The 13,866-nt window shown below is 51.3% G+C and overlaps 2 protein-coding genes across 5 annotated transcripts in view; one reads left to right on the top strand and one right to left on the bottom strand.

Moving 5' to 3' along the window:
• ARMH3 (armadillo like helical domain containing 3) overlaps positions 1-3,259 on the bottom strand; it is a 177,232-nt gene extending 173,973 nt beyond the window's left edge. Inside the window, exon 1 of one of the 4 annotated variants that reach the window (XR_008426770.1) lies at positions 685-829. The gene's annotated coding sequence lies outside the window, so the exon portion shown is untranslated. Of the gene's footprint in view, positions 1-68; positions 480-684; positions 830-3,191 lie in introns of those variants that run through there. The other 3 variants (XM_045191405.3, XM_053923505.1, XM_024555706.4) reach the window with 3 other exon arrangements.
• On the top strand, positions 1,131-5,500 carry HPS6 (HPS6 biogenesis of lysosomal organelles complex 2 subunit 3). The gene is made up of 2 exons (XM_024555408.3): positions 1,131-1,566; positions 2,470-5,500. The coding sequence occupies exon 2, from the start codon at positions 2,960-2,962 to the stop codon at positions 5,369-5,371; it is 2,412 nt and encodes an 803-aa protein (XP_024411176.1). The 5' UTR covers positions 1,131-1,566; positions 2,470-2,959; the 3' UTR covers positions 5,372-5,500.
• Positions 5,501-13,866: the final 8,366 nt, after the last annotated feature.

The raw sequence follows: 13,866 nt of genomic DNA, 5'->3' as shown, positions 1-13,866 counted from the left end.
AGAGGCGGCACTCCACAGCTTCTGAGAGCTCTCCTTCCCAAGGGAACTACTTTATTCCCCACACTTGCCTGGGAACAGGTTCCTTTCCCAGGTTCATACCAAGTAACCCAGAGAAAACACGGTGGCTTCATTGATTCTGTGCGAAGGGTGGGCTGAAGCCCGTCAGTCATAAAAAAGAGGGGCATGATGGAGCCTTTCCCGACACCTGAAGACTTGGGGCTGGCCGGCCTTTCCCTAGTCTTTCTCAGAGGTCTTGCCCCAAGGCCTCACCCCAGGGCCAGGCAGGGCTGAAGGCCACCCAGGGACGGGAACAATCTGGGAGCGGAGACAGCTTTAGGGGTCAGGGTTGTCCCTGTGTTGAAGTCAAAGGTCAGTGCCTCGGCTGCCGGGAGGGCCCAACAGGAACCAAGAGGGACGTGCCCGGCACCGGATGTTCCGCGGGCCTCGCCTCCACACGAGCGTCTTCACGCTCCGCCGCCCCGGACCCAGCCTCCCCGTCCCACGCAGCCTCAACCCGCCTCAGCAGCAGTCCTCCCTCCTTCGCCCCCGCCCCTCGTCACCCTCGTCGTCCCCAAAGCGAGCTCAGGCCCCGCCCCCAGAGCCGCCTCTGGGCCAAGGCCTAGTACGGCAGGACCCGCTGGGGTTGGCCAGGATCAGACACCGGCCTGGGCCGGCGCCGCTTACCGAGCTGCGGGGTCCTCCTCCACCACCCGCGCCGCTGCTGGGCGCGCTGGCTCCCGACGCCGCCGACGCCGCCGCTCCGGGCTTACGGCTCCACTCCCGACCTCCCCCGGCCCTTCCCCAGGCCCACAGTACCCCGCTGGGTCCTAAAACCTGCCGCTTGATAGGTTTGTCCACGCCCTGAGGCTGGCTCAGACCACGACTCCCAGCAAGCATCACAAAGACGATGACTCCCGAAATGCACCGCGAAAAAGAAATTAGTAAAAGAAACATCTATTAAGTATCTACTGGATGCAAGTTGGAATAGCAATGCTTTTAAATATGGCAACCTCTGAACGCGGCAATTCCACTTGTAGGAATAAATGTATCTTCGAAGATATATATTTCCGAGCTGTTTATGACAACTTTATAAGTGAAAGATTGGAAACAAACTCATTCGTTTAATGAGTTACTCTGTGCCTACTTGGTGCAAAGAACCGTATAAAGAAACAAACTCGTTTAATGAGTTACTGTGTGCCTACTCGGTGCAAAGAACCGTATAAGGTTGTGTTAACTTGGCAAATAACCTGAGTCTGTTTTCTCATGCAAAATGGAAGATTCAAAAAAATATGCTGGGCATTGACTTCAGTGACTTTATGGAACTCGAACAGAGATACTTTGGAGCCATTGGCTTACTAGTAATGGCTCAAGCCATGAGATGGGACGGAATGGCCTAGGAAAAAGGTTAAAAGAAAAATACGGTCAAGATAGAATTTAAACACATACATTTAAAGGATGGTGGAGGAAAATGAACCAACAACAGACAAAATTCTGAAGATAGTATTATCTAGAAAAGAGGAAGGTAGAAGAAAAAGATGCCGTGGAAACCACAGGAGGGATTTTCGGGTAAGTAGTTTGAGGAATGAGTGGAAGAAGAGACAATGGAGGCAGCAAATGCTAGAGGATATTTGCAAGAAACTTGACTGAAAGGAAGGGGAGATGGAGCAGTGAGAAGATGAGGATGAAAGAGTGACTTCTAAGCCAGGACAGATAGGCGTGTTTCTGTGCGGAGAGCAAGAGGACAGAATGAAGCTGATGAAGTAGAAATGGATGCAGGTTCCCGGGGAATTTGTGGGGAAAGAAAGGGAGAAGCAGGCCTCAGGAAGAGGCACCAGACTTGGAGGGAGAAAGAATACCACATCACCTGAGAAGGCAGTCAGAGATGGAAAGGACCCTACATACATATTAACATGTATGTGTTGCTGGAGAAATTATACACAAACTCACTGCTTCTAAAGTATGTTTTAATTTTGTGTTCTAGCAAGCTGTTAGTTTGGGTGATGAATTGTTGACAAAGTTGTTTGGTGCACTGACTCTGGCCTCAAATTGCCTGTGGTTGAAAGCCCATCTCTGCCTCTACTGCTGTGTGATTTTGGTCAATTTACTTAATATTTTTCTGTACTTTATTTTCCATATCTGTAAAAGGGGCTTGTATGGAAATATTAGCTATTGCAATTATTTTCACCTAAATTGCCACCTCCATGAGATTGAGGGTTTTTATTTTGTTCGGGGCTGTCTACTCAGAGTAGGTGCTCAGTTGGTTGGAGCATCCTCCCATACCGGGAAAGGCTGAAGGTTCTATTCGGAACAGGACACATGCCAGGGTTGAGAGTTCGATCAAGGGTTGGGGAACCTATGTGGGGCAATCAATCAATGTTTCTCTCTCTCTCTCTCTCTCTCTCTCTCTCTCTCTCTCTCTCTCTCTCCTTCCCCTTCCTCTCTCTCTAAAAATGCAATGAAAAAAAAAAGTCCTCGAGTAAAAAAAAAAAAAAACAACAATTTCATGAATAAATGAGTAAGTTGGGATGAGAGAGAGAGTCTGCAAGGGAAAGGAAGCTTTGGGGCAGGACGCTTTCAACGGGACCGGAATCACCAATTTTTAAGTCAAACTCTGGCCACCCCCCGGCTTCCGGGGACCTGGAGTAGCGTCCGAAAGGATAGTGGGATCAGAGGCGCCAAGACCCGCGTGCTCCGTAGCTCATCCCGGCCCGGCTCTGGTGGCTCCTCCCCCCCACCCCCACCCCGCGAGCTTTGTCGCGCAGGCGGGGCACCAACAGGGCCAGCCCAGAGCTGGCGGGGTGGGGCGGAGCGGACTCTCAGGCTCGGCCTCAGCCCACCCCTTCACCCCGGACGGAAGTCACAGCTCCACTCTCGACCTCCTTTGGGAACCCCGGACGCAGAGCCAGCCCTCGCCCCACGGGGCGGCGGGGCTTGAGCGTGCCCCGGGGCGGGCGGCACCATGAAGCGTGTGGCGACTCTGCGCCTGCTCTCGGACCTGAGCAACTTCGGCGGCGCGGCCCGGCTGCGGGAGTTTCTGGCTGCAGACCCAGCCCTCCGAGTCCGCTGCAGCCCGGACGGCCGCCACCTGCTGCTGCTGCGACCCCCGGGGGCGCCAGCCCCGCAGCTGCTGGTCGCAGTGCGTGGACCCGGCGAGGAGCTGGAGCGCGCCTGGCCGGCGGACCACCCCTCACCTCTAGACGCCTTCTTCCTGCCATGGCCCGTGCGACCCGCGCTGGTCTTGGTGTGGGAGAGTGGCCTGGCGGAGGTGTGGGGCGCGGGCGTGGGGCCTGGCTGGCGACTGCTTCAGAGTACCGAGCTGTGTGTGGGCGGTGCGTCCCGTGTGGTTGCCGTGGCGGCGCCTCGGGGCCGCCTGGTGTGGTGCGAGGAGCGACATGCTGATGCGGAGTGCCCGCTACAGCCGCCCTCAGCCGCTTTCAGCCACTACGTGTGCGTCCGAACCCTGGAGCCCAGCGGGGAGGCTGGCACCAATCTGGGCCGCACACACACCCTTATACACCACTGCCCCCCGTTCAGACTCCTGGCCTCTCGCAAGGACCTCTTCCTGGTGCCCACTGCCACCACCTGGCCTGGCGTGGGCCATGTTCTATTCATCTGGAGCCCCGGAAAGGGTAAGTTGATGGTGGCTGCCCCAAGTCTTAGCCTCTCCTACAGTAAGAGCCTCAATCCTGGACGAGGGGACACGTGGGACTTCCGGACCCTGCTCCGAGGCCTTCCTGGGCTGCTGTCCCCTAGGCAGCCATTGACTGTACATACTTGGGCCCCAACTCCCCAGGGCCTGCTATTGCTTGACTTCAGGGGCACTGTGAGCCTGGTGCAGTCCCACGGTGGCACCCGGACTGTGGGCACGCTGCAGGAAGCACCTGGAGGCCTGGCAGGGTCTGCAGCGCTGGGAACATTTCATGGTACTCTGGCCTGTGTGCTGGGCTCCACACTGGAACTATTGGACATGGGCAGTGGGCAGCTGCTGGAGAGGAAGGTCCTCAGTACAGACCGAGTACATTTGCTTGAACCCCCAGCCCCTGGCACAGAAGACAAGGAGAAGATGGAGACACGAGGGGGTCTTTGTTTGCTTTCAGCCTTGGGTCTGTTTCAAGTCGGGTGGGAAGCCTCACAGGGCCTTGAGCTGCCTTCAGCTGGAGACCTGGTGTTTGAGGAAGCCTGTGAGTACTACCAACGGCGGAGCCTACGGGGAGCCCAGCTCACCCCAGAGGAACTGAGACACAGCAGCATATTCCGGGCACCTCAGGCCCTGGCCTCCATCCTTCAGGGCCATGTGTCCCCATCTACACTATTGACGACATTGAGGGCCGAGCTCCGGGATTACCGGGGCTTAGAGCAACTCAAAGCCCAGCTGGTGTCTGGGGATGATGAGGAGGCTGGCTGGACTGAGCTGGCAGAGCAGGAAGTGGCACGCCTACTGAGGACCGACTTGATGGGAGACCAGCTGGCCCAGCTGAACACCATTTTCCAAGCCCTTCCTACAGCAGCCTGGGGTGCTATCCTCAGGGCCCTGCAGCTCCAACCAGATGGGAATGGCAGATTGAGGTCCCAAGCTCCTCCTGATGTGTGGAAGAAGGTACTAGGGGGTACAGCAGTTGGAAAGGAACTCCCCAACGGGGTACTGCCCCTCTTTGAACTACTATGCCAGTGCCTCTGCCAGCTGGAACCACGATGGTTGCCACCCTTTGTGGAGTTGGCACAGCAGCAGGGTGGGCCTGGCTGGGGGGCAGGGAGCCCAGGGCTCCCCCTGTATCGCCGAGCCCTGGCAGTACTAGGTGAGGAGGGGACCAGGCCTGAGGCACTGGAGCTGGAGCTGCTTTTGGGCAGTGGGCGGCCCAAAGCTGTACTCCAAGCTGTGGGGCAGCTGGTGCAAAAGGAGCAGTGGGAGCGTGCTCTAGAGGCAGGCCTGGCCCTTGGCCCCTCCAGCCCCCTTCTTCGAAGTGAGATCTTCAAACTGCTATTAGCCGAATTTGCCAGGCACCGCCGGCTTGATGCTCATCTCCCCCTCCTGTGCCGCCTGTGTCCACCAGAACTAGCTCCAGCCGAGCTCCTGCTTCTACTTCAGACACACCTCCCAGATGAGTCAAAGCCCCCCACCCCATTCCCTGAGCCTGGAGCAGAGCCCCCTCTCACTGTGGGCTTGGTCAGAGCTCTGCTGGAGCAGGCGGGGGCTCAAGGACGGCCCTTGGGCCCAGTTCTAAGCCTTTATGAAAACATCCTCTGGGACTCAGGCACTCCACCCCCCACCCCACCTCGGGGACCTATGACTACCCTTCAGGCATCAGACCACGCAGGCCCAGAGGCGTGGGCACCATCTGGACAGGGCCTCTGTGTGACTGACACAGGCTGAGATCATTTCTGTGACCAGGGAAAGGTGCCTGGTAGTTGGAGAGGGCCAGGGTGGGGCCTGTGTGCAATACTCTTTTCTGGAGCAATGTTGAAATATATATGTGTGTTAAATACTGTGTATAATAAATATGTTTGGTCTTTATCCTCAGATTTTTGTCCTGATACAGAGCTCTCCTAAAACCCTTGGACTTTCCTGAGTGATGGGAATGTCTTTTGTTATTCATAATGAACCCCTTTAGCTCCCACCTGCCTTAATGCAAATGAGGATGTGGTCCCCAGCCTCTAGATGGGGCTGGTTACCAGAAAGACCAAGTGATGAGAGGTTTGGAACTTTCGGCCCCATCCCCTGCCTCCTGGGAAGACAGATTGAACTCTGTAATAACTTCTGAACAAGGAAATTTGATGAGCTTCTAGGTTAGTGAACACATCGAGGTGCTAAGAGGGTGGATGGCATCCAGAGAGGGCATGGAAGCTGCAGGCCCACACCCCCCATCCCATACCTTGTCCTACACCTCTCTTCCACCTGGCTTTTCCTGAGGGGTGTTCTTTGCAATAAACCTGTAAACGGAAGTAAAGTATTTCCCAGAGTTCTGAGTCATTCTAGCAAATTATCAAACCAATTTATAGCATGGAAATCCCCAGTTTATAGCCAGTCGATCAGAACTACCAGTGACTTGCAGCTGGCATTTCAAAAAAAATCTATATCATTTTACTTTTATTTCTTTTTTGTGTGACCGGCACTTGAAATGGGGGCAGTCTTACGGAACCGAGCCCTTAACCTGTGGGGTCTGACCTGACTCCAGGTACTTAGTGTCAGAATTGAATTGACTTGTAGGACAACCATTGGTGTCCACAGAGAATTGGTGTTGGTGTTGGAAAGCACTCCAGAAATATATACGCAGCTTGTGTGTTTTTGAACAGCTAAGGGCCTCAGGGTTGTGGGGTATAGAGGAAGTTGTTGAACCTAAATGTATTGGCTAAAGTGGCCATTTCCAATGATGAAAATAATTAACACTTAAGAACATTTAACGTTCTAGGCTCTCTGCTGGTCTTTAATAATTCTTCATTTAATGCTTCTAATAACCCCCTCAGGAAAGTACTAATATTATCCCTATTTTATAGGTGAGGAACTAGTTTTAGACACAGGAAATGAGGTTTAGAAAGATGATTCAACCAAGGTCAGTCAGCAAAAAAAGTAGCAACTCTTAAGATTTGAACCACCTCCCTGGACAGCCCAGTAGCTGCTCTCTGCTTGGGCTTGAATGCACTTCTCATTCCTGGTTCAATGCTAGCTTCTCTAGCCTGTCGGGAGGAGGGGGATCTGCAGAGCTGCACCCTTTCCTCAAGACTCTCCTATTTCCATGAAGGTCCTGGGCCCATGCCTTCCCCCACCCTTCCCCCCGCCAGGATGCCTGGAGCCCCTGGTTGAGGGAAGATTTGCCACAGGAAAGCTACCTGCAGGGCCCTCTGGCTTAGTAACAAGAGTCACAGGGTTGCTTGGAGGATCCCACACCCCTATAGACGCCCTAAGACAAGAAACAAGAGCAACTCTGACAGGTTTCTTTCCGTTTATCTGGATTTAGTAAGACTACCTCTGGAGAGGCCTTGATCCTATGCCCACTTCTACCCAAGTGACCCCTCAGCCTGGTTCTGGGCTTAGGGTAGGACCCTGGATACTGCTTCTCAGCGTCATCCTGGGCCCCCAACTATCCCTTGTCCAAGGTACAAAGGTAAAGAATGCCACTCAGCTTTGTCCTCACCTGGTACCTACAGCTTGGATTCTGCTTAGCCTCATCTTGGGTTTAAGGTGGTCCTTTACTTTCATATGGGACTAGGGGGAGTTCTTCAGTCTCTTGGCAAAGTGGGGCAGCCTCTCAGGCTTGTCAAGGCCTGCTGTTACTCCTCAGCCTCATGGAGGTCCCGAGGTGGCGAAGCTGAATGGCCTGAGATGAACATCTCAGATGAACATCTGAGATAGCTTCTCGGGCTCAGTGAAGTCTGAGGACAATACCCTGGCTCCATCCAGGATTTGGATGGCTCTGATCCTGGCCCTAAAGCCAGGCCGTGCTGCCAGCCTTTAAGCTACGTCTCCTCCCAGAGGCCCAGAACTAGGAACAAGTCATCCCTCAGCCTCCTCCTCAGCCCCATCCTGGTTTGGGAGGGGTCCTGTTCCTCTTCTTGAGACTGGGTCCAATACAGCTCCTGAGTGGGAAGCTGGGGATGGGCAAAAGCACAAATCTGCTTCCTGTGCATGATCCTGCTGAATTGTGGTTTTTTCACCTGAGATTTAGCTTGGAGCTCCTTGTGTGCCCAGAGGAGGACTTGTACTCAATGGGTCCCTGGGGTCATAGACAGAAGAAGGGGGCCAGGTTATTCCCTGGAGTCGTATGGCTCCGGGAAGTTCCCCAGGATCGCCTACTAGTAGAGCCTCCAAGCGGGGAACCACCCACCCTAGCAGCTGGGGTTGGGGGGGCAGGTGGGCTTAGTTGGGAACTTTCACCTGTTCTTGTCCTTGCTCATACCCCACCTCTAGTGGCGGGGAGGGGGGGGGTTGGAGAATGACTCCAAACCATGTGTAAGGACTCTGGAGAACAGCTCAGGCATGCAGATGTCATCATGTGACTGGGTTCTGGCAGAGTGTGAGAGAGGGCCATCATACATATGGTCCAGTGTGGTCTGCCTAAATCAGAGGACTCCGAATAAGTGAGTGGCGATCCCAAGTCTGAGGTCTTTGCTTGGTTTGATTTTAGGGCCAGGAGGTAGAGAGGGTCCCTGAACAGGATGTTGAGACCTGGGGAAATGGGAGGTCTGGGAGTTGAGGTCCTTGATCTTGGGTGCCTGGGTAAAGGGGAACTTTCTGGGGCTGAAGGTTTGGAGCCCCAGATTCCAGGTCCATGGGTAGATCATAGGCCAGTGAGTAGAAGCATTTCCACAGGTATGTCTCACCTTTAAGAGCTCTCTAAAGTTCATTCGGCAGTAGCCTGTGGAAGCTTAAAGATGAAGCTAAAACTAGGCAAGACCAGAATGCAGTCTGGGCAAAGCTGAGGAGACAAAGCCTAAGGCTTCTCTACCTGCCTGTAGGGCCATAGAGCCCACCCATTTTCACAGCCCCAGCTCTATCCTTCCCTTTCTTCACCAAGGAATCTGCTGTTTGAACACAGACTATAATTTCCATGCTGCCCAGTGACTGGACCAAAGGACTACAACAACCAACCTACAGAGGCCAGAGATCAGAGCCTCATCCCTTCCTCTACACGTATGTAGCCTGTAGGAAATGGGACCTGGTGGCCCAGGTGGGCCATGTCCAAACCACTCCTGCTTTCCTCCCATGTCCTGACCCAGCCCTAGGCCTGGCCCCGACCCAGTCATTGAGATGGTTACGCGGGTTCCTAGTTGGTATCCCTGTCTTCTCAAATCTACCCTTGCTTACCCAGAGTATTATAATGAGCAAATATGATCAAGTTCAGCACCTACGTCAATATTCGGGGTAAAGGCCCAATTCTCAACAAACGCATCTCTTTCTTCATGACTAGACCTGCCTTTCTTTCCAGTCTTCTCTCCAGTCAATCTTCCTTCTCCCACTCTCTAAAAACTGTATTACACTTTGAACTATTTTGTGGTTCTCTGAACTCACTAGGTTTCTCATCCCCGTGCCTTATGCTTGGCATGCTTTCCACTCTTTTCTCTGCCTGGCCTAAATCCTTTAAATACATTCAAATGCCTCCTCTCCTAAGACTTTGCTGTTCTTCCACAGTTCTTGGTACACACCTCTAAAACATTTATCAAATTATGTTGTGATTGCTTATTTGTTTGTCTCCCTGTTACGTAAACAGATTCCCTGAGGGCAAAGACCATGTATCCTTAGCAAGTATCACAGTACCTGTGTCACAGTAGGTTCAATTATTATTGCAGATGCAGGAACTGACTGGTCCCTGTGGCCTGGAGTGAGGAGGACTAGGCTCTGAGTTTTTATGGAGTCTCTGGCTTTCTTCCCTTCTTCCCTTAGGCCAGACTCACTCACTGTCTGGTTGATCCAGAATTTGATAGAAGTAGGTCAGCCGGAACTGAAGAAAGAATCAGCCCACCTGGGGCGGTGGTGGGGGTGAGGAAACTCCTGAGCCAGGGCCATCTTGGGAGCTAGGGTGAAGGTGGAAGGAATGGATATAACTGCTATTACCCAGGGTCCCTGATCCCCAAACCAGGAGAAAAGGACTGGTAAAGCCTGAGTCAGTGACGTTCTAGGGGAGGGGTGGGTGGAAAGGACTAGTGGGAGTTGTGGGGTGAGGTCAACGGATTGAGGATTGAAAATTGTCCTTAGGAAGTGTTCAGATGCAACAGAATTTGGGTCACACTGACTTGGGTAGTCCGGGAAAGAGAGGGCGCTTGAAGGACTGGGGAAGGGGCATATCTAGAAAACCGGCCCCTCCCCCTGCAGCTCCATAGGGAGCCAACCCTGGCTGGAATGCCTGGCACCCTTATTGCCCTGAAAAGAAGGGAAGAAATATCCTCCAAGTGGCTCTGCAAGTCCCCACTTAGTCTCTTCCTACACACAGGCTCCCCCTAGTGGTTCCTCTTGTCACTGCCAGCTCCACCCACTACCCTCAAACCTGCACACACTTGGCCATTTCCTGACTAAGAAAAGGGGAAGCCTTTGAAGGTGATAAATCAAGGTTCTCTGAGGGCAAAAGAGAAAGGGGAGGGGTACGGGTAGAAGGAGGAGGACAAGGCAGAATTCTGGGAACAAAATCAGGGAGAGGAAGGATCTCTGGACGTACAAGGACAATATCACACAAAAGAAGAGGGACCTGATCTGTCTGGGAAAGCACGGTGAGATCATATTTTGTATAGATTTGAAATATAGGAATAAGATGTTGGGCTTTATTCAAAACCAGTAAAGTTTCACTTTATGGACAAAATGTGAAGTAGAGATGACTCTCAAAATTTTTTAAAGATTTTATTTATTTATTTTTGGAGAGGGGAAGGGAGAGAGGGAGAGAAACATCAATGTATGATTGCCTCTCATGCGCCCCCTACTGGGGACCTGGCCTGCAACCCAGGCATGTGTCCTGACTGGGAATAGAACCAGCGACCCTTTGGTTCACAGGCTGGCACTCAATCCACTGAGCCACACCAGCCAGGGCTCACATAAATTTTTTTCAAGAATCACAATTTCAAGGCTAATGGGCTGTGTGAGTTGTGGACTATGCTTACATTATTACTGCATGGGTCTCCGTTTCCGCTAGTAAAAACTGTCAGGTGATGAGGGAGGCTGACTCAGGCTGTGAGGTCTGGGCTGAATAACCAGAGTCACTCACCAGTTGTGGGCAGAAGTCTTGGAGTGGTTTCTCCTCTAATTCCCAGAGGAAGGGCCTAGACCTGGCTCTGAAATCTCTGTACAGAAGCAACACAGAGCAGGAACAAGAACAAACGTGAGGAGAGACAGAGTCAGAGAGATGAGTAAAAGGATGGAGTTGGACCAGGAGAAGAGGAGACAAACAGATGATAATGGAGAGAGGGGCCTGGGAGAGGCAGGGGAATTCATTCAATCTGGGGAGCAGAGAAAGCTCTCAGGTGGAAGTGCTGGGCAGTGGATGGAGGAAGTAGCAGAGAGGGGGTCCCTTGGGGCCTCTCACCAGAATTATGGCCAAAGCATAGAGCCAGTGGAACAGCTGGTCTAGATCTGTTCTCCCAGCGGTTTCCATTATCTGGGAAATAAAGGAAAAGGAAAGGAGCTGTGAGGAGCTGGGGAAAGGAGAGTAAGGGGTGGCCTTCACCAAGACTGAAGGTGGTTCGTGTCATCCTGGGCCTCCCTTAGCTAGAAGTTCTGGAGGAATAGACTGTCCGGGTCTTTCATAGGTTTCAGGTCCTCAGGTTTTGGCGACCCTTAGGATTCCGAGGTGATATGTGTCTTCTCAGAGTCTCTATTTAATTTTTGTTTTGTACTGGGGAACAGTGAGGAAAGATGGGCATTGCCACCACCCCTAACAGCCCCAGGCAGGCTCTCAGCCTGGAGCCTCAGAACTGGGGACAGGGTTTTATCAGCACAGGTGGACAGACCCTTGATGCTGGGGGTAGGAAGGCTGCAGCTGGGTTCTGGCAATCACACTGCGGGAAGGGAAGGGAAGGCTGAGAGGAGGTAAAGGGGCAGAGGGGACCCAGAGATAGCCAGATCAGTGTCCTGGGCCACTGCAAGGGAACACTGACCCAGACATTACTGAGATCATTGTCCAGAAGGGAAATCAAGTGACCCCTCATCACTGACTAGATTGGCTCATTGTTCACATAGCCAGTTTGGGGATATGGCAGGTCAGTGTAGGAAGCGGATTTATTTGGAGCCTAGAAGGGAAAGGAAGGACACATCGGTGACCCACTTCTTTCCTCCACCACACTGGTCAGGCCTCAGTGAATTCCCCAGCATGTAGTTCTCCTCTGTGAATGTTGGGGAAGGGAGACCATCATAAAGTGGCCTTTCCTGGGTGTAAGAGAAGGGCTGCTTTAGAAGAGGGGACGGAACTAGCTCCAGGGAAAGGGAGTCAGAAAGACAGAGTGGGTAAGACTGGTTGGATTTCCTAAACCTTTGTGGCTTCTCCAATAAAAGAGATAGTTTCTCCTTGTAGAATGTACACCTTCCCAGGTAGCCCCAAAAGATCTCTCTACTGAGACCTTGCAGGGGCATGTTTTCTGTTTTAATGACACGTTTAACTGGAGCTGGGAGTGGGCTCTTGACTCTGTGTTTGTCACTTTTGTTAGCCTTGCCCATCATTGACCCTTAACTCAGAGAGGGCCAGGAAGAAAATCTGTGATCACTCCCTTTATCCCCTGTGAATTGTTGTGTTTTTCTGTTTTTGTTTTAACATTTATTTGTTTGTTTGTTTATCTTCCTCACCAGAGGACATGCATATTGATTTTAGAGGGAGGGGCAGGAGGGAGAGAGAGGGAGAGAAACATTGATGTGAGAGAGAAATATCAATCGGTTGCCTCCTGTATGCTCCCCAACTGGACAGAATCTGCAACCCAGGCACGGCACGAGGCCTGGCCGGGAATTGACCAGGTGGTCGGTTTATAGGATGAGGCACCAACTAACTGAGCCACATCAGCCAGGGATTTTTTTGTTTGTTTGTTTTTTAATATATTTTATTGATTATGCTATTATAGTCGTCCCATTTTTTCTCCCTTTATTCCCCTCCACCCTGCACCCCACTCCCAGCAGAATTCCCCTACCCCTTAGTTCATGTTCATGGGCTATACATATAAGTTCTTTGGCTTCTCCACTTCCCATACTATTCCCTCTCTATTTTGTACCTACCATTTATGCTTCTTATTCCCTGTACCTTTTCCCCCATTTTCTCCCCTCCGCCTCCCCACTGGTAACTCTCCATATGATTTCCATTTCTGTGATTCTGTTCTTGTTCTAGTTTGCTTAGTTTGTTTTTGTTTAGATTCAGTTGTTGATAGTTGTGAGTTTGTTGTCATTTTACTGTTCATAATTCTGATCATCTTTTTTTTTCTTAGATAAGTCCCTTTAACATTAAATATAATAAGGACTTGGTGATGATGAACTCCTTTAACTTGACCTTATCTGGGAAGCACTTTATCTGCCCTTCCATTCTAAATGATAGTTTTGCTGGAGAGAGTAATCTTGGATGTAGGTCCTTGCCTTTCGTGACTTCAAATACTTCTTTCCAGCCCCTTCTTGCCTACAAGGTTTCTTTTGAGAAGTCAGCTGATAGTCTTATGGGAACTCCTTTGTAGGTAACTGTCTCCTTTTCTCTTGCTGCTTTTAAGATTCTCTCCTTATCTTTAATCTTGGGTAATGGAATTATGATGTGCTTTGGTGTATGCTTCCTTGGGTCCAACTTGTTTGGGACTCTCTGAGCTTCCTGGACTTCCCGGAAGTCTATTTCCTTTGCCAGATTGGGGAAATTCTCCTTCATTACTTGTTCAAATAAGTTTTCAATTTCTTGCTCTTCCTCTTCTCCTTCTGGAACCCTTTGATTCAGATGTTGGAATGTTTAAAATTGTCCCGGAGGTTCCTAAATCTCTCCTCATTTTTTTTTTTTGAATTGTCCTTTCTTCATTCTGTTCTGGTCGAATGTTTATTTCTTCCTTCTGCTCCAAATCATTAATTTGAGTCCCAGTTTCCTTCCCATCACTGTTGGTTCCCTGTACATTTTCCTTTATTTCACTTTGCATAGCCTTCACTTTTTCCTCTATTTTGTGACCATACTTAACCATTTCTTTGAGCATCCTGATTACGAGTGTTTTGAACTCTGCATCTAATAGGTTGGCTATCTCTCCATTGCTTAGTTCTATTTTTGGAGCTTTGATCTGTTCTTTCACTTGGGGCATATTTCTTTGTCTCAACATGCCTGTTATGTTGTAAGGGGCAGAGCCTTAGGTATTTGCCAGGGCAGGGCAACCCATGTCACTGCGTTGTGTGCTGTATGTGGGGGAGGGGACAATGCTGCTTTCTGGGCTCTTGGCCAACTTTCAGTC

The sequence above is a fragment of the Desmodus rotundus genome, chromosome 4, assembly GCF_022682495.2.
Source record: "Desmodus rotundus isolate HL8 chromosome 4, HLdesRot8A.1, whole genome shotgun sequence".
Lineage (NCBI taxonomy): Eukaryota > Metazoa > Chordata > Mammalia > Chiroptera > Phyllostomidae > Desmodus > Desmodus rotundus.
This window is presented reverse-complemented; position numbering and strand designations above follow the sequence as displayed.